At 35.7% G+C, this 20,917-nt stretch overlaps 1 protein-coding gene across 1 annotated transcript in view; it reads left to right on the forward strand.

Moving 5' to 3' along the window:
• Positions 1-20,917, forward strand: part of ASAP1 (ArfGAP with SH3 domain, ankyrin repeat and PH domain 1) — a gene marked incomplete at its 5' end in the record, with an annotated part of 83,607 nt that overhangs the window by 31,614 nt on the left and 31,076 nt on the right. Inside the window, 10 exons of the mRNA XM_019470547.1 lie at positions 1,969-2,069; positions 2,494-2,563; positions 4,980-5,067; positions 6,178-6,226; positions 11,750-11,913; positions 13,506-13,639; positions 14,742-14,833; positions 15,628-15,814; positions 18,338-18,423; positions 20,520-20,635. Coding sequence (XP_019326092.1) covers positions 1,969-2,069; positions 2,494-2,563; positions 4,980-5,067; positions 6,178-6,226; positions 11,750-11,913; positions 13,506-13,639; positions 14,742-14,833; positions 15,628-15,814; positions 18,338-18,423; positions 20,520-20,635 — 1,087 coding nt within the window. The remainder of the gene's footprint in view (positions 1-1,968; positions 2,070-2,493; positions 2,564-4,979; positions 5,068-6,177; positions 6,227-11,749; positions 11,914-13,505; positions 13,640-14,741; positions 14,834-15,627; positions 15,815-18,337; positions 18,424-20,519; positions 20,636-20,917) is intronic.

Genomic DNA, 20,917 nt, shown 5'->3' on the forward strand with positions numbered 1-20,917 from the left:
GGAAAAATTTCTTTACTGAAAGAGTGGTGAAACATTGGAACAGGCTGCCCAGGGAAGTGGTGGAGTCCCCATCCCTGGAGGTATTTAAAAGACGAGTAGATGCTGCGCTTAGGGACGTGGTTTAGTGGGCATGGTGGTGTTGAGTTGATGGTTGGACTCGATGATCTTAGAGGTCTTTTCCAACCTTAATGATTCTATGATTCTGTGAATTTTAATTGTGTAAAGCATCTGTTTTATATGTTCAAAAATGCTTATATGTTAAGAAGCTTAAATTTTAAAGGTAACCAGGCCTTTAATACAGGCTTCTATTCCCTATTTTTGTATATTAATTATTGGTACAAATGTAACTTAACAGCTTTATGTTGAATGTAGCTAGTCTTCAGAATCATGTTTTGTTAACTATTTCTTTACATTTTGACTTATTTCCCCAAATCTCCATCTGATATGCTCTTTGGAACAGGAATTAGATCTCACTACGTTCTTTCCTATGCTAATACCAATAGGACCCTAATTCCAATGGGGGTTTGAAATTTACTTATAACAAATTAGCTGCTTACTGTGATGGTGTAAACACTTACTGCTGACAGCACATTTTACATAGCAGCCTTCATGCTGCTTCCAGCCACAACTGCCAGCTTTACCAAAACACTTCTCTCTAAACTCCTATGACAAATTTGATACAAAATGAAAAACAGTTGTAAGGATCCTGAATAAAACAGGAGGGAATAATCTTCAATATATATTGGTTGTGGTGATTGTAAGTAACTGTGCTTTAAAAGAGAAGAGGTTATTGCCAAGGGAGTAATTGAACTTCCCATTCTTTTGGGTTTTTGTGGAATTTTGCAGATAATTGTTTCACAGCTACATTTAAAACCGTATCAACGTGTCCTTAATTATACCTTTTGATATAGATTTGCAAAAATTAGAAGTTAACTTTGGGCCTGATCTTTTTCAATGGAAATTCAGAATTAACTCCAGTTTGGTGGAGGATACAATTTAGCTATCATTTTAGCCAATTTAAATGTAATAAAGTCTTGAAGACATTTAGTAAAATTTGATCCTGTAGTCATCTTAATTGCTTTTATGAAGCCAATGTCATACATGCAAGGCTGCACAGAATTTTGTTACGATGTTTTGTTACTTGATGAAAAAAAGCACCAGTGTGCCTAAACAAAGTAATTCTTGCCTTCTTTCTAGTAGTGTTGTTAAAAAGGGGAAAAATTGTTTTACTAGATATGGGGGCTGTAAAATTTATATTCAAGGAACATGTTTTTTAAATAAAATAATAATTCCTGTTTTAAATTATTTGCTTTCTCTTTTCTCTATTGCTTTTGCCTTTCGTGATCGAAGTCTAGGAGAGTAAGTCAATGTTTTAATGAACTTTTGGGGATTTTTTTTTTTCTGATATGCTTATAAAAAGTTAATCCATTTCACTTAATTGTTTCACTAGGTCAGACCGAAAGTTATTTCAGTTGACTTCATTCACTAAAACTCATGAATTGTATACATTATTTTAATTGGATTAAAAAAAAAAAAAAAAGTGATTGTTAGCATTTGGTTCTGTTTGTTTATATATGTGTGTTTCCGTATATATGCATGCTGTATTCTGTTGCTTTCTTTTTGAAATTTTATCTTAGCCTTTTACTCTTTGATTGTAAGATTACGCAATGTTAAATTTCTATATTTTAAAAAGCCATTATTTTGAGATGCATATTTGCATCCATACTATACTTCAAACACCTAATGAAGTAATTGAATCTTGAACATGCAGTTAGTTCAAGATCACGTGATGTAAAAGCAATCTCTCCTATAGATGTAAAACATACATTAGTTGTCGCTTTTTTTTTTTAATTTTTATTAATTTGTGAAGTTGTGGTAGAGAAGAGAAATAAAGTAAAATAGGCTTAAAAGTTAGGAAAACTTACTGTGCACGTCAGGAAACGTTAACGGTGTTTTCCCATTTTTTAGGATTCACAGAGCAGGCAAGGAGGATATAGTATGCATCAGCTTCAGGGGAATAAGGAATATGGCAGTGAGAAGAAAGGTTTTCTTCTAAAGAAGAGTGATGGGTATGTTCTTGGAGCGCATAATACATAGTGAGAACTATTACTGTGTTCCTGCACTGATTTTTATTGTGTTGTACTGTGGGTGCTTACGGCATGTTCCCCTAATGCATGTGCCTCAAGTACTCAAGAATTTCACAGTTAAATCTGAACACACATCTGAAATGAACGTAGTAAATATAAAAAGCATGGCAAGCAATCATAAAAAAAAAAAGTCATATTAAAAAGAAAGCTGTTGTCTTTATAAGTCTCTAATAGGTGATTAAGACCTGTCATAAATCTTCAAGTTACTTCTGATGAGGCATTTAGTAATTTTGACTGCATCTGTTTGTTTCTCAAGGCTAATCTTCTCAAAATGTTAATGGGATTAACATATGTTTTGAGATCATGTCTGGTTACTGAATTTGTTGTTGTTGATGTTCTTATGCAGGTTAAGGAAAGTATGGCAGAGAAGAAAGTGCACTGTTAAAAATGGAATTCTTACCATATCACATGCAACGGTAAGTTATTTTTATACCTTTTTATTAAAATAATAAATTAACATTATCCTTTCCCAGTGAATCTGTTGGTGTTCATCTGCTATTACAAAAAAGATGCCACTTCTGCTTCCGAGTGTTGAAGTTCTGTGGGTTATTAGAAGCTGGAGACTCATTTATGGCGGTATTGCTATACGTGTTGCTCTGTTAAAATTTTTCCTGGTTGTCTGCTGCCGACCACTAGTAGGAACAGTGCTTCAAGTTAAACGGAGCAGTACACCTGTTCTTACTATACCTTTGAGATACGGAATGTGATTCATCTGAACAAAATGAAGTGTCTACAGTGTAGCTGTCTGCATCAGAGCAAGATCTTGTAGACTCCTCTCTTAGCTACTGGAGAGCTGGTCAATGTGGTCAAAGGAGTCTGGGTAGATTTGTCAGATATCTTGTTACAAACTCAATTCTGGCTGTTGACTGTATGGGAAGACTAATAACTAGCTCATACATAGATGTCTGTATTACAGATGCTTTATTCCTACATAGGATGTTAACTATTTAAAACACTTTAATGTCTACACGTTCATTTTGTAAAAAGTTCAAAATTGTTCAACTAATCAGAGTGAGAAAAATTAGAATAAAGGCTGGCTTGAAATTAATTTCAAAACTTCCTGTGGACTGTATGAAGTAAGTGAACTCTTCTTTAGCCATCTAAAATTTTCCTTCAGTTTTTTCCCCACTGGTATAGCTTGTGACAGTTGATTTAATACTTAAATGTATTTATCAATAGTTTGATAAGAAAATGGCAAATATATTGAACAGACTTTTCAACTTTTTCAGCTGGTTTTGCTCATAAGCATTGTCATGGTATATCTGTGAAGCACATCATTTGGAAACTTGGGAAGTGTTTGATATTAGATGTTATTGATAGAGTCTGACAGATGAGTGAATGTATTAATGCTTTGAGTGCTTTCAACCAAAAGTGTGAAATTTTGGAAAGTTTTTATCATAGTGATTTCTGGGAATTGGCCGTATATCTGAAGTATCTTCCTAGGAATGTTAAATCAGGAGGAAGCAACAACATTATAATGGTGGAGGCAGTCCTAAAACTGTCTCGCAGCAGCATGACACAAACTTGTCGGAAACAAGAGTAACTCCTGTTACTCCTGTTAAAGGAGATGGTCCCATTTCATCACCCTTTCTTCCCCTTCCTCCCAAATTCCACTGATGGCCATGAGTGTCAGTGTCTAAAGTTAACCACCTACCTTCAGCAGGTTAAAGGGAAGTTATTACATTTTGTACTGGAGGTTGGTTCTTTTTAATGGCTAGGAAGATATCCTCACATCCTTTGAGGAGTCACTTAGTCAAATTACTTACAATTTGTTAGCAATGGCTCAATTATCACCATTTTTTTTAAAAAAATCTGTATTGCCAAGCTCAAGATTTGCCAATTTAGAATTCTTTGAATTGCACTATCGACTGTAGTTTTCCTTTTCTTGTACGTAGCTGTGTAAAAGCAGTCCATTTGCTCTTTTCTGTTGCAGTGCCAAGAAGAAAGTAATTTTCTTGTTTTCAGTGATGGAAAGTTCATATCATGACAGTCTGTTTGACACTAAACTTTGAAAACTGAGACTCCAATCACATATTTGCTCCTTCAAGGAACTGTTGCTCCTTAAGTGTTAAAAATACTATGTTGATGAGCTTGTTCAGACAAACATTTGACAACTTGGGGCATGTATTTCCAGAATTTTTTTGTTTGTTTGTTGGTTTTGCATTACTTCTATATTTAATTTATAACTTCTAAAGTGAGCAACTTCCAAAACTCAGTTCAGAAGTATTTACTGATAAATGACATCTTAAGTTCAGTTTATATCTGCCAGCTATATTAACTTTAATTCAATATCTCTATATTTTCTGATAAACCTTTATAAACCCAAAATAAAGACATATTTAGTTATCGTGTCTTAAGTAACCTAATTATAGCAGAGAATACTAGTATATGTATTTATTCTAAGTTCTGAAACTCCAGATCTCCAGCTTCCCACCCTCCTTTTAAATTTTTAGGATTATATCTTTGATTTATTTAAAATGGGAGGAAAATAGGAATATGGGCATACTGTAATGAAAAATTGCATAATAGCTTTACCATCGTTTATGAAATAAAAGAAAAACCTTCAGTGTTAGCATATTCTAAATTAAGTTTATTCCTTTAATCCCTTTCAAATGGTCAGGAAGGGTTGCCATGAAGATTTTAATTTTGTTTAGGTTTAGTAATCTGTCCATTCTGACAGACCGAGTCACAGTCATGCTGGTCTCAAGCGTTTTGAGGGTGTACATGTATGCATGTCCACACTTAAATTAATATCACACATGCCCACTCCCCAGAAAGGAAAAATAATCCTAAATCAAGACATTTTTAAAGTAAAATAAATTTTCTTTTTAGTCCAACAGGCAACCAGCTAAACTGAATTTACTGACCTGCCAGGTGAAGCCAAATGCTGAAGATAAGAAATCTTTTGATCTAATATCACGTATGTAGCAACTTTAGTACCATCTTGCATTATGTGGGATTTCTAAAAATGTCATTACAAGATACTTTGGGTAAAAATGAGGCTACAGTTCAAAATTCAGATCTATATCCAGATACATGCAGTGCCTCATGAGTGTTCAGATTCCTCTAGTTTTGAAGATGGGTTGAATGGACAAATGAATGTAGAACCTTTTGTGTGTGTGGTGTGTGACATGAATACTGTTCATTTGTGACAAGCCATGAAATGCAGTGTATGTGCTGTTCTCCTAAGTTCAGAGAGATGTTAAACAGCTTAGTGAAACATGCATAAGCTATATCCACCAGGAAATGGAAAACACCTTCGCCCTCATTTTGTTTTTCCTTCATTGTCTGTTCTGCTTTTTGAGTGCTATTTGGGGCATTGAGGAAGGCAAGGAGAACCCAATTTCTCTTGTTCTCTTATCTTCCTCTTAAAATATGCTTCTGTTTGTTTAAAATTGGTAGTGACTTGTCTTCTCAGCATTATAGCTTCTGTGATTTCCCTTCCTTCCATTTTTGTCTCCTATAGCAGGTATTTGTATCCAGTCTGATTTTTTTAAAAACACTTTTGAAGTTGATGAGTCAAATTACTGTTTTCAGTCTTTACATATATAGTATTAAACAACAAACGGTTCCAACATTCTATATTTACAAGGACAGTCTGTGAAACTCTTGTATGTGAGAGAGAATACCCAGTTCATATCTAATCCTTTGGTTAGTAAAAAGAAGTTTCTTAACCCACACGGAGGGAAAAGTATATAATAGGAACAAATTCATTTTGCCCTTTTCTGCTATCTATGACTTCAGAAGGGAAAAATTTGCTTCATATGCTTATTTTTCTTTAATATTTCTAAACATAAGACTTCTGAAATACATACGTTTGGTGTAAATCAAAATTCACAATTTCATCTTATCTCTGTTTGTTTTTTTTTTTTAGAATTGTTTTCCATAGCTATGAATAAAGTATTAATGTTGCTGGTTAAGGGCAGTTGCTCTTAAAAGCTTTAGTTGCCAAATAGTTTTTAGTAACAAATATGTTGGTATTTTAAAATTTATCACGTGCCAACTGAAAAGATGTATGTATTTATTTCAGATAACAGAACATACCACTTTCAAGCAGAAGATGAACAGGAATACGTAGCGTAAGAATGTTTACTTTTTTTTAAGTTTATTTTGCCAATAGAGGTGTATAAAATCACACGTAACAGTGGAAATAGTTTTCTCAGTTAATGCAGAAGTAGTGCCTACTGTCTGTTTTTTCTGCTGGTGTGGATCTCTAAATGTAAACTATTTTTTCTGCTGTTGTGAATCTCTAAATGTAAACTATTTTGTGTCATGCTACAGGGCTCTTTGAAAACCTTGTAACATTCAAAACAAAACAAAACCCCAACCCAACCAACCAAAAACCCATTTAGATTGTGTACCCTGCCAGCATATGGTTTGCGTGCAGTTGCTTGGCATGATATAGTAGATCAGGTTATTAGGGTTCAAATGAAATATTCCTAATTGTTCTTAAATCTTCTGTGTCAACCCTCTTTTGCAGTTACTTCTCTTCCTCCTGATCCTACCTTTTCCTTTAAATTAAAAATAACAAATAGATAAAAGATAACACGTAGAAAATATTTACAGGTAATGCATCTTTTCTACTGTAGGCCTAGAAATAAACAGCAAAACATATCTCTGAGATTGTGTACTTCAGAATCCAGTAACTTGCTTCATTAATGCATGTTTCCAACCAGATTATTTCCTTTAAAACAATCTTTCTTCCTGCTACGTCAGAGCTTCTTGTCCCGAGAACCATGTACCACTTTTTTTCCTCCTGAATATTGCTCTCAGTGTCATCGAAAATGTGTTGTGCAGAACATTGCAATCTAATGCTCATCACCTGGCAAGGCTAGGAATAAAGTTACTAGTGAAGAGGGCAGTAAGCCTGAGCCTTCCAGGCTACCTCGTTCTTCAGGACTGTTGTGCTCTTTTGTTGCATGTCCGTATTCTAATGGAAGACTGTGTTGCACCATGTGTATTGTAAAGGTACAGGGAATGTTTGTAGGGTATTTCACTTGTTCGGTAGTGTTGGGAGGCAATGGCATTGACAGTTCAACGTTGGGACGCATGAATGAAATGGGAGGGCTGGAGAGTTCTTTGACATGCAGCTATTTCCTTCCAGTCTTCCACAGCTTTATGTTGGCTCTTGGAGTGCAAAGCTGACTTGCTAGTCGTGCTTACTGCATTCATTCTGGAACTTAATTATTCCAGTAAGGTTCTTAGTCAAAAAGAAAATACTGTTACTTCTGATCAGTAATGCACCTGATGAGTCAGAAGTTCTTGTGTCTCTGCCATAAATTAGTTTTTACTATATTTGTTGGTTTAAAAAGTGAAGTGTTTTTGTCTGGTTGTTTGGGGTTTTTTTTTGGTCTTAACGCATGAGCAAGGTAGGGAGAGAATACATTAGTAAATTAATACATCTGATTGTCAGGTCAATAAATTTAGTTAGCTGGCTGCCCATTGGACTGTTTTGGAATTCCAGGCTGGTTTTGTTTCCCATTAGAACTATAGTTCCCATTTGTTCATTGCTAAAGTCTGATTTATCACTTTAAAGTCCAGTGGCTGAGAAAATGACTTGTACTGGAATATTTTTATGTTGCTGCAAGTTTAAAAAGTTTCATTTAGCTAAAGAGACATTAGTTACATCCAAGTGTTGGAATACATGCAGACAAACTAATAGACACTAAGTGTATTTTGCCTGTATTGGCACTGTAATCCACCAACAAAAAGGTACTGTAATGCTACTTAGACAAGTGTTCTGTTTCAGAAAATTACTTAAGTGACCCAAGTAATGGTATGCACTTTGAGATGCACATGGAAACTTACTTTCTCTTTTCTTTAGGAAAATTTGTGCAATATCTTTAGTTAATTGAAGTTCATGAACCAGAATGACTGTTAATGTGTTGATGAAAAACTACAATATAACCAAATGTTCTATTTTTCTTGTGCAGCCACTAGTAGGTCCTAAATAGCTTCATTATCTAAGGTGTCATGCGAACAGCACCCTTGGACTTCCAGCCTTGTTAATTTAAGAGCATTCTGCAGGAACTATGCGATGCAGCTCCTCAATTAGAGTTGTCATCCTTTTGTTCCAATTTCCACTTCACTTGTATATGTGTGCTCCTCTCATCCCTTTCTTCTCCATCTTGTTGCGTTTTGTCCACCCAGTTTTAGTCCTGCCTCTGTTCTGTCTTTTTATCCTTGTGCACCAATTGAGGAATAAATATAAATATATTTTCAAATCACTTTCCTTCCAGCCTCACATCTAAATAGAGAAAAAAGCAAGAGGCATTTCTTTATACTCTTAGTTTAACTAACCTTGCATATGTAGTCCTAGTGATCATCTTAAACTGCTTCCATAAATAGCTCCTCAAACTACTTAAAAATAAAAATAATAATAAAGCAGACGGTTTCAAACACAAATCACCTGAAGCCTACATTCTGTCATAGGTCTATTACTGCTTCCCCTCAAACATTTACCTTAGTCCAGTGCATTTCTTGATTCTTATCCAGCCAGCTGTCTGACCTTTAATTACTGCTTGACTGTCCTTCAAATTTCTCAGTGGATTATTAGTTTTCTAGTGGATAAAGTACAGTGTGTGCAGGGGGGGAAGTGCGTGTGTATATTTATGTGTCTGTTACCTTGGATCTCTAACCAGATTTAATTTTTTTAACATACACAATAATAGATGTTTTCTACTTTTTGATAATTGTGGATAGGGCCAAACATACTCTGGACATGACCTTTTAGTTCTCTTCTACTCTCTTTTTGAAGGTCAAGAGTATATCCATTTCTGTAGGAAAAGCCTGGATTATACACAGAACTATATTCAGAAATTTAGCTGTGAAGAAACACACATCTGACTTCAGTCTAGTGTTTAGCAGCGGTCTTCAGACATTTTCTACTTTGGGAGGACTGAGTTGGAAGGTCTTGATACTATCTGTTGCTTGTTCCATACAAAAAAGTTGTTTCTGAAAGTCTGAAAATTACTATGCTAGTGTTCTGTTTATGCATTTACCTGGAAACAACAATGTTGCAATAGGGATTGTCAGAAGAGACAGAGATAAATTTTTATTGCAAACTGAAAAAACTGTTAGCCTCGTTATTCTGGGAGGGCTTTTATTGGCTTAGAAATACTGAGGAATCTGAGAGTCTGGTCCATCTGAGATTAATGAATCCTTCTGTTGCCTTCATTGGATCCAGAAGGCACCCACGATGCCAGATTTTTGTTTAGCCTCATGACTTTCTTCAAAGGTGGGAATCTCCAGCAAATAAAATGCGTTAAAGGACCACAAGAAACTACTGGGACCCAGAAAAAGAGGTGTAGTAGAATATTGAACAACCTGTCTTATTGTATTAGATAGAAGGCAAAGCAATTCTGTGAGACTTGAGTAATTTTTAAATTATTTGAAAGAACGCTACAAAGTATTACCAGAAGCTCTTTGACTGTTAGCTTGAGGCTGGTGAAATAAATCAAATATATTTAAAAAAAAAAAAGTAAAGGAAGAAAGAGAAGACTAGTGCAGATAAGAAAAAAGGGGAAGAACAGCAGTCATAAGACAGTTTTTATAAACTGTTGACACTGACTTAATATACCATATTTACTGATTAGACTTGTTTATTTTTGAGCGTACAGCCTTGCCAGGAAGGCCTGGTGACCAACTGGGGACTTCTTGTATAAATGGCATTAGTCATTAAGAACGTGTCTGCTACTGTGCCTGTGTCAAATGGGCCTTGCTGCTGATGTCTGGGAAGAGCTGACACTGCGGTGCCTCGTGCTCTGTCTCGCAGGTGACACCGATGACTTGCAGCCTTGGACAGTGGGTTCCTTCTAGCTGAGGAAACGCAACCAAAATAAGTTACTGCTCTTACAGTTTAGAAACTCTTAATATGGAAATCTGTATCAAACTAACAGCTGGCTCAGTCATGTCATGTTTATTTTAATTGCATCTAATAATTTTTTTAATTGTTACTGCATAGTTGAGTTTTATTCAAATTCTGCATTTTTAACAAACTAATCAAATTGTAACCCTGAAAGAAATTGTCAGCAAATGTGAGAATAAATGTTGTCTGTCTGAGTTTAATGATTATTTTACTCTGTGTTTAACACAACATTACTATAATGTCAGAAGCGAGACACTGCCGCCTCTTACTTTTTTTGTAACATTGGATTTCATCAGAAAAATTGCAGGAGAATGCCATCTAGTGTCGGTTCTTACATTGTATCATATAGCTAGAGAGAGAGAGATTCATGTAAATATACTTGTTTTCAGCATGTAAACTATGGAGCAAAGTTGTTTTCAAATCTTTCAATGTCTCTTTTATTTTTAAGTGTGACTTTTCAATAATTTTTAAAAGCGTTTTCTTTTAAATACAAGTTCTCAGATTAGTCTCTGCCCATAAAAATTTAAAAAACATATGTATATGAAGTATATAATATACAGTGCCTATATACCAGTTCAGACCCTGAATCTGTATTGCGAGATTATATACATAGTTTTCCTTCTGAAATACTTTAAAGTTTATCTTTGCATTATTATTTCAGTGAGAAATTAGGAATTTCAATCTGAAGTTCTATTAGTTTGTTTAGATGACCATAGCCATTTTAGCACATTTCAGAAGATTGATGATTGCAGATAATTGTGATATTGTAAACAGCAAATGGATTGAGGGCACTGCCAAGTTAAAATATTTCTGTGTAAAAAAGGTGTATTTGCAGTAGATGTAAAAACATCTAAAATCACTATACCTGGGAGGGTTTTTTTTAACTTGCTCTTTTTCTAAATTAGAGAACACTGCATCTGCAATGTGCTTGTCCTTAGTATAACCACTGCCCCTCTTTACTTCCACCTGTAGGGCAACAGCCACTGAGAGTTTTTTTGTTTGTTTTTTTTAATTAAAACATTATTGTGTAAACAAAAACTCGCAGAGTGGTTGGGGGTGTGTGGAACTACTGCCTGAAATATCATTGAAGAGTCTTGATTTGTTGCAGTCAGCAGTTGCTCTTAAAATTTTATGTTGGCTATCGATATCGTTACTCTCCTGTCATCTTCTCTTCCTTACCCCATTTGTTGCCATGGCAATTTTCATTAATTTGGAAATTACATTCTGATTAGTGTGCTGAGACCTGCATTGTGAAAGGCAGCTGGACATCAACACATTCAAAAATGTGCTTGCTGTCTCCTCTGTGAAGAGAAAGATGCACACTGGAGAAAGTAGCGGTTATAATTTTCTCCTTTAATAATGGGATAGGCTTCAGGAAGATCTTAGGCACCTACTTTTAAAGCAGTTAAATTTACAGGATCTTAATTGCACCCTTTCTCTTTCACAGCTTCTGCTTATTTGAGGAACCCGAGAACTATACTGCTTTGACTTTAAAATTGTTCACCAAAGGGACATTAGAATGAAGACTCTTTCTCTTTGTCTTTTCTCATTCTTTCTTACGTTTTCTCAATTCTTTCCTTTCCATTTCTGACTTTTTCCCCAGTCAGTCTCTCCCACAATACAGTCCTTCCCTATATTCCCACTAATATTTTGTTCCTGACAAGCTTTCTACAGTTTATAGATTAACTTGTATTTGCAAATGCAGATCTTCATTAAGGTCTTTATCTTGTGCTAGATGGATATCAGTATTGACTAACAGCAAAGAAGAAGCATTAAATATGGCATTCCGTGGAGAGCAGAGCACAGGGGAAAACAGTTTAGAGGATCTGACAAAAGCCATTATTGATGACATACAGAGATTACCCGGAAATGAAGTCTGTTGTGATTGTGGCTCACCAGGTATCTCAATTTGTTAATGTCATCAACTTCTTGTTGGAAGCGAAGTACTTTCTTTAAAGAAGTGTTTGTAAAGTGCAAACTAATTTTCTAAGTGATGTGTTGATCAGTCTTCAACCTGTTTTTAAAAGAACAAATATGACTTTCATACTTTAGTTCCGTTTAATTCACTAAAATATTTTTGTGTGTTGTCTGTGCTTACTTCCAGCAGTTCAAGCCCCTCTGGAGTTTGAACTGTTCTTGTTGCACTGTCTCTAGATGCTTGTTGCACTTGAATGGAAGTTGCTTGGCATCACTGATCCTGTGCATGCTACTAAGTAGAAGTGAGTAATGCTTAGACAATGATTGTGGAAAAATTGACCTGGCCAGGATCTTACTCTGAAGTTTTAACTTGGCATGAGACTACTGGAATTGCAGTATCAAAAATATTCAGAGGAAGAATAAGTAGTCTTGTGCAAAGAATGAGACCCAGAGTTGGAATCCTATCAGATTATATCTTCAGAAGTACAGAGTTACAGGTCAGTTGTATGTCGCTTAGAGCTTGAGAAGAGTCAGCTTGTCATAGAACTACTGAATCGATGTGGTAGTTGGCAGCTGTAATAGCTGCCACATCTAAAGAGACGCTTCAAGAAGGTGATACTCATTTGGAACTGAGTGGATAGTATGTATCTTGAAGATGCTTATTGACGCAGAACTGATCCAAATAAGAAATACCTAGATAAAAATACAAAGTGGAATATAATTATGTCAAATCCTGAGATTGGTTCACTCAATTATTTCAGCATGTAAAGCTAGAGAAACTTCGAATTGCAGTTCTCATTCATCTTTTAATTTATAGTGAAGTTTTAAGCTTCACTCCTGCACCCCAGCTTGCTGCTTTGAAGCTCTTGACTTGATGCTTTATCAGTTACTATTTAAGATTGAGGAATAGATTTGAAGACATGTATGTATATAAAATATGTCTGGAGCTTTTTCTGTTCCTTAAAAACTGGTCTTGTTTCTTATGTAGCGTTCATAGTGTAAGATCTATTCAAATATTACATGCAGATCGCCTCCATGACAGCAATTTTTTTTTTTTTTTTTCCTAAACTAGCCAGTGTTCCTTAAATTTTCTACAACATATTACTGTTTTACATATTGGAAAATGCGATGGTTAATCTTTTATAAAGAAAGACTATTTAAAGGTTAGTGTTCCTTATTTTCTACAACATATTACTGTTTTACATATTGGAAAATGCGATGGTTAATCTTTTATAAAAGACTATTTAAAGTTTAAGAATTATAGAAGAAAAAGCGTTACCTTCTTTCTACAAGAAACAAATCCTAAATGTATTCAAATACGGTTATTCAGTATGGATTTATAAGTCTAAATTCAGTGCCTTTGGGACTGTCCTTAAATCTGAAAAACTTAATTCCGTTGGTAGCAATTTGTGGTTAAATTTGCACTGCAGTTTGGAGAAAAGTATGGAATATTCTTAGTTTATTTCCATTTGTTAAAACATTAAATGAGGAATCGGAATACATTGGGATTTCTTACCACCATTAAAAACCTTTTCTTGGACTTTGACTAAATATTTTGTTTTTCAATTCTACAGATCCAACATGGCTATCAACTAATTTGGGCATTTTAACCTGCATTGAGTGTTCTGGAATACACAGAGAAATGGGTGTCCATATTTCTCGAATCCAGTCTTTGGAATTAGACAAATTAGGAACGTCTGAACTCTTGGTAAGTTTTTTTTGGGTTTGTTTTTTTTTTTAGGCAAATGTTGACCTGTATATAGGAAACATTCAGGTGCATAATTTACAGTTAATTTTTTTTCAAGGTATGGGTTTTGCAGAATGTCGTCTTCATATTTTTGTATGTATCTCATGGGAGGGTTTTTACTATTATGTATTATTGATGCTTTTGACAACTTGTCACTTCTCATGTTCATTTCCTGAGGTTTTGCAGAATGAATATTGACATCTGTTGTGATTAGTGCCATCAGAATGTTGCCTGTTATTAGCTGATCCTGACCATAAATCAGGACAGTCTAAAATCTCATGTGATTAAAAAAAAAAAAAGAAAGCTCATTTAACTTGACAAGTGAGAATGACCATTGCTAATTTTGACAGAAAAATGTTGGATGAATCTTTTAATTCGATGGAAGAAACGCTGTAGCATTGAAGTTATGAAAGGAATTTGATGTGAGACTACTAAAAAAAAAAGGGGGGGGGGGATAGAAAAAAATACAAACAAAAAACCCCCCCAGTTACAGTAGGTTTATCTCCCCAACTGTGTTTGGCCTGTGAGAAGACACTTGTTACAGAAATTTTGTATGGGAAAATTGAGAGAAGATAGAAGGCAATTCTGGGCTTGTGTGTAGGTTTAACATGAGCACTAGTATTCTTTTTGAAATCTTGAGTTGTTTGCAAAGTTACTATTCATGTAAATCAAATTGTACTAAGCATGACTTTCCAGTAGGTCTGAGCTTCTTTCCAAAAGAAACTTCCTAATCAGTGTACTAGCACTGTTTCAGTGTTAATGCTGCTAGTTCTCATTAAGTTTTTATATTGGAGGCAGATTGTCTTGAAATACAAATAATTAGCTGTGACTGTGAAGCCTATTGTACAAGTTCTGAGAGGATAGGATTCACACTTCAGAATAGTTTTTAATTGCTTTATATTTAAATGTAATCATCGTGCTTTAATTTTGCAATCCTGTGTTCCATCTTTTATTAATAGTGTGGAAAATGCACATTAATAGTCCAGTTTGTAGGTTGCTGTTAGACCCCAAACCCCCCGCCCTCATATATATATATGTATTTTTTTTTTTTTTCTTATTGCAGCTGGCCAAGAATGTAGGAAATACTAGTTTTAATGATATTATGGAAGGGAATTTACCTAGTCCTTCACCTAAACCCAGTCCATCAAGTGATATGTAAGTTTTGAATCTCTAAGTTGTTTAACATTGTTTACTGTGGAATATATGTGATGTAATACGTTTTAAACAGTAACCAAGCCAGAGGAGGGCTAGGATGGCGGAAGACTGGGGCTTTTTACTCCAACTGTGGAGTTCCTTAGAAGTTCAGTCTATTGTCATGTAGTCACATTTTAGCTACCTCAGTTTCTCAGTTTAGAAAACTTTAAGTTTGGGTTTCAAGATTCATTATTTTGAATCTTGACTTTTTTGAGTTTTGTAGTATACCCTCAAGTGATAAACACAGTTGGACTAAATGACGCTAGCTTCAGGTACTGTCTTGAGATGGTGACAAGCTTTTTCTCCCTTTCCCTGGCATAGGAGTTGCACAGAGAGCATAACAGATGTGGTTTTGCCTCAGAAGACCTTTTAACCTATTATGCTGTTTTCTAGCTGACTTAGTATTTTTTTCTTTTATCCTGTTTTTAGCATGTCTTTCATGCTTATCCTGTTTTTAACATGTAGATATGTTTCCATGAGAAATCACACTTCAGGCTTTCTTTTTTCTTTGGTCTTAGTCCCCAGAGTCAGAGTAATTTTCGTATGTAACAAGAACGCAGGATAAAATTGAATATGTACCTTATTTTGGGCTTGTTTGCAAGGAAGACGTGCATTATAATAACAACACAGTCTTTATCTGATAGTTTTCCTCTTCCCTTCTTAGCTCCTGAGTTAGGCAACGTGATTTTAAATTTAAATCATTGACCCATTTTTCTAAAAATTTCTAAACCAAGCTCTATTTTCACACCCCACAGGACTGCACGTAAAGAATTTATCACTGCTAAATATGTAGATCATAAGTTCTCTAGGAAGACTTGTGCATCTGCAGCAGCTAAACTGAATGAATTACTTGAGGCTGTCAAATCCAGGGATTTACTTGCACTAATTCAAGTCTATGCAGAGGGGGTAGAGCTAATGGAGCCACTGTTAGAGCCTGGACAGGTAAGCTTATCAGGTAAACAAAGCAGAGTAGTTTTAAATAACGTGTATTTGTAAAATGTCCAGGACCCAGGGCTGCTACCTTAGATGCTAAAACAAGAGAAATAGCAGATGAAAATGGTGGGTTTTTTCTCCCATTCCTTAATGTGGCATCATTGTGGGGAGGGAAAAAAAGACTGTATCTGTTGTCATCAATTGGTCTAAAGGAGTGTGAAATGCAATAGTAATATCATACACTGTTCTAGGTGCAACTATAGTATGTTGAAAAGCACCTGTTCTGCAGTATATTTCTTTTAGGAAAAGGCCCAAAGAGAGAGGGCTTGGCTTGATAACCCAGGGTCACCTGATACCACAAACAGTATCATATCTGTTTTTAAAGTAGTTGCTGAAGGAACACGTTCTTGGCTGTATACGAGTCTCTGTTTACTCTGTATGAAGAAAGAGTAAATCTGATGCCTTCACAGCTTCTGATGAAGCATTTACTGAAGTACCAAATTCTTTCAACCAGGAAGAGAGTTTTTTGTTTTGTTTTTTAAATAAAGTTCTGAATACTTGATCTTCCTTCTGAAGTCAGTAACAGTTTTTTTGAAAAATCGGTCCCGGTTGACCTCAAGCATCCGTGTAGAAATGTTGCTCAAGAGCAACATAATGTGTTTTTATAGACATTTGATGCTGTGTAACCACTTGGTCGGCAATATTTTCTCCCATTACTTTTGAACCCAACTCGGAGAGATCTCAGAGAATGTTTTCAACAAGTTCTGTGAAAATAGCTAACTTGGCAAGGGACAGAGTGCTTGTCTGTATCGAGTGGAGGGAATAAGGTCAATATAGTCTCAGCACTTGAGATATCACAGAGTGCTTATCATGGAAACACATTACAAATTCTCTAACTACAAGGTAAACTTTCTATATTTGTCATCCATAACAGTTACCACAGAATTAGCTCCTTAGCATTTCTCAGCTATTACAGTCAGTGATACCTAGAAAGGTATGAACACCAATTGAAATGTAGTTTGCAGTTAGGACACTTTTATAGCAACATTCTCCACTGTAAATTCTCTGATGTTTAATAAAGTCATGCTTCTTTAAAAAGTTGTGACTTTAATTCTAAATATATGTACTGTAATATACTTTTTTTTAAATGCCCTTTATGATCAATAGTTGTTAATGAAATCTGGCTTTAGGTTAATTTCTCATGCAACTTTGAAAATATAAATGCTGTTTAATTCAGTTTCATTTAAATGCATTAATGCATATGTTATATATATAAAAATAAAGTATGGTGCAGTTTAAGTTCAACAAGGAGAAATCCTATATCTGGGGAGGAACAACCCCATGCACCAGCATATGCTGGGAACCACCCAGCTGGAAAGCAGCTTTGCAGAAAAAGACCTGGGGGTCCTGGTGGACACCAAGTTGAACGTGAGCCAGCAGTGTGCCCTTGTGGCAAAGAAGGCCAATGGTATCCCAGGCTGCACTAGACAAAGTATTGCCAGCAGGTCAAGGAAGTGATCCTTCCCCTCTACTCAGCACTGGTGAGGCCACACCTGGAGTACTGTGTGTAGTTCTGGGCTCCCCAGTACAAGAGAGACGTGGACATACTGGAGAGAGTGTGATGAAGGGCTGCAAAGATATTTAAGAGTCTGGAGCACCTGATGTATGAGGAAAGGCTGAGAGATCTGGAACTGTTCAACCCGGAGAAGAGAAGGCACAGGGGGATCTTGTCAGTGTATATGGAAACCTGAAGGGAGGGTGCAAAGAAGACAGAGCCAGGCTCTTTTCAGTGGTGCCCAGTGACAGGACCAGAGCCAATGGGCACAGACTGAAACACAGGAGGTTCCCTCTGAACATCAGGAAACTGCCGTGTTTTGGTTGGTTTTTTTTTTTTTATTGTGTGGGTGACCAAACACTGGCGCAGGTTGACCAGGGAGGTTGTGGGGTCTCCATCCTTGGAGATACTCAAAAAGCCGTCTGGACATGGTCCTGGGCAACTGGCTCTAGGTGGCTCTGCTTGGGCAGGGAGGTTGGACCAGATGACTTCCACAGGTCCCTTCCAACTTCAACCATTCTGTGATACTGCAAGAGATTTAATACATGTAGGACTATGATTTCTGTGGATTTTTTTTCCTGGTTTTGTAGGAAATAGTGCTGTGGCTGTGCTTGGTGCTCACCAAGGTGTCATAAAGCAACAAGTACTGTAAACTCGCTCAGTATTCCTTGACAGGATCCCTTTTAGTTACTAGTAGCTAAAATGGTTAAAGGCTCCTCGGGATTGTTCCATCCAGCTGGGAAAAAGGGAAGACTGGTTTTGAGAAAGCTATGATCTCGGAAAGTGTGATGCCGTTTCCTTTGAAGTGCATGGTGTCTTCTAGAGATCAGAAGGGCAATAACTGCTTTCGTCATAATTTCCTAATAATATTTTTCTGTTGAAAGACTTGTTGTAAAAGAGTGAGTGACATATATCTGATGATATAAGCTTTGCAGAAATAAGACGCAAAAATCTAACTTCTACTTACATGTGTTTAGGAGCCAGGTGAAACAGCACTTCATTTAGCAGTCCGGACTGCTGACCAAACCTCTCTCCATCTGGTTGACTTCCTTGTACAAAACTGGTATGGATTGCTCATTTTTCATTAAATTGTGCATGAAAAATGTAGATGTTCAAAGCTATCCTTGCAGTGCTTTGGACAGTGTTTGTTTATCACTTATGATCGTTCTGCTAAGATACGTTTCAAAAGAGCATAATTTAATACCTTTGAGTTGACCTTTCTGCTCCTAATGAGCAGAGAGAGGGAAAGAAGTGTAGCTTAAAAACTTGGAAAGCAGTTATATAAAAATAGGATGAAAAGAAAAACTATGTAGAGCAAAAGAGAGCGTTGATTTAGAACGCGTGACAGTATGAAACAATGCAAACGAATATTTTGGGTAAAGGAGGGATGACAAGTCAATGTTCCAAATACAAGACACGTGCAAAGAAATTGTAAGAGTAGAAAACAAGGATCTTTCTCAGAAAACTATGAATAGAAGCTAGATTGACTTTGAAAAAGGTGTTCTAATAGTTAATAAACTGTATTAAAGCTATTGAGAGCATAATATTCTTAACTAGTAATTTTCAACATCTGGTTTATTGGCTGAGCTATTTGTTGTCAAGAGATGTGTTCATAGAAGTGAAAAACCTTAATGAAAACATTTTCTTAAAAAAAAAAAATCAAATGGTGTAATGGTACAACATTTTTTATATATTTCACAATGTAGGTAATGATTAAATGACATCAGTTGCAGTCCACTTCTATAGTATGCTATTAAGTGAAAGAAGCAGTAGTCGCTTGCCGTGTCAGATGGTGGTTTTTGCAGAATGATGAGAGAGGAAGGTTGGGGAAACACAGAAGACTCCTCACAACTTGCTTGAGCTGGCTGCGGGAAGGCTTGAGGATTTTTTTTTTTTTAATTTTTGTTTTTCCCTCAGCACAGCAAGTCATACCTGGTATTGTGATGCAGTCAGCAAATACTTATTTCTCTTCCTTCCCCTCGCTTAGTAGTTTATGTAGTGTTGTATACACAGAGTGTTAGAGAGGAAGTTTGGTCTTCTGGTAACAACACAGACTTGGAATCCATGTTCCTGACACCATCTCTTGGGCTATGTGGACTAGCTGCATAACCTGCACTTAAACTTTATTCTACCACTACTCCCTCATGTTAAATGGAGTGCTGACTATTGTAGGAGTGTTAATAAAGTAAAAAAACAAAACAAAACAAAACACGCTCCTAATATTTGCAAGCTCTTTGAGATCATAGCTTGAAAAATGTTTTAGAAGTCCAAATTATTATTTTGAGCATTATTAAAGGATTTGGTTTTTTGGATGATTATTTAAAATGATTTTGTTTAGTTATGAAGTTTCATCGTTTCTTCAGACAACTATCATCTTTTAACTGTTTCTGTTGGCTGTCTGTGTTTTTGTCTCAATCTCAAATTTAAGAGCATTTTTACAACCGTATGGGCTCTGCACTTATTGTTTAATATGGGTAACACTGAGTGGAAGAAAAGCTGTTGTATTCTGAGCTTTTCTTTTCATTTTTATAAATGTGCTATATTGATCCCAATATGTCAGTAACTTTTTTTGAGAAACCTTGTTTTAGAAATGGCGAACTGAAGGAAGTACAGTTTTAAAAAGCCCTGTGAACCCCTTTGCACAGCTTGTCTTTCCCTAACTCAGTGTGTATCCTTATACTCCTTCTTATGACTCTCTTGTGCATCCTCACAGCCACCCTCTTCATAGTTCCTTGAATGCATGGGACTTATCAACCTATTCTAACTGTATCAAAATGATTTTTCAGATTTTTTTCATTGGGCTAATTTAGCATGTTTGAAAAAGAAATTTTAGTAAAGTGGCAGGTGGAAAACAACTGGCGTGACCTTACAAAGGATTAGGTTTGAATCTTTGAGTTCCACTTTTTTTTTTTTTTTTTTGAATGAACATCTGCAGGTGCTCAGTCCTTTTCAACCACAGCTCAGGAATTTCCAGTATGCTTGGAACTATTCTTAATAGTCTTTGAAAGTAATGTTTAATTTAAAAGTATTTCTTTCTCCTTGTACTTCATATTTGTCCAGTAAAGTATTTATACATCTATTATTTATAGGGATGCTAGATCTGAAATCAATAGCACAGCATACTATACTTTTCTTGATTGTTTTTTCTTCTGTGTTTAGTGGAAACCTGGATAAGCAAACAGCATTGGGTAATACGGTTCTACACTACTGCAGTATGTATAATAAGCCTGAGTGTTTGAAATTGCTTTTGAGGGGGAAGCCAACTATTGATGTAGGTAAGTTCATTATTTAAAACTAGGAAATAACGATTTCCTAAAATTTCTTTCCATTATTTTAACCACTTTTATTTAGGTCTCACTGTGTTAAGTGAACTTTTAAAAGGAGAAACAAAACTGTATTGGCAAGATGAAGACTTTACCACCAACAAGCCTAAAGGAAGCATTCAGTTAAGAAATGGAACTTAAGTTCTTAGAAGATAATAGTAACAAAAATTTTCTGATACGAAATAGTAATGGTAAACCCTAGTTTTTCTGCAGAGTTTTATTTCTGACACATTG

This window comes from Aptenodytes forsteri, unplaced genomic scaffold, assembly GCF_000699145.1.
Source record: "Aptenodytes forsteri isolate BGI_AS27 unplaced genomic scaffold, ASM69914v1 Scaffold383, whole genome shotgun sequence".
In the NCBI taxonomy this organism is placed as follows: Eukaryota; Metazoa; Chordata; class Aves; order Sphenisciformes; family Spheniscidae; genus Aptenodytes; species Aptenodytes forsteri.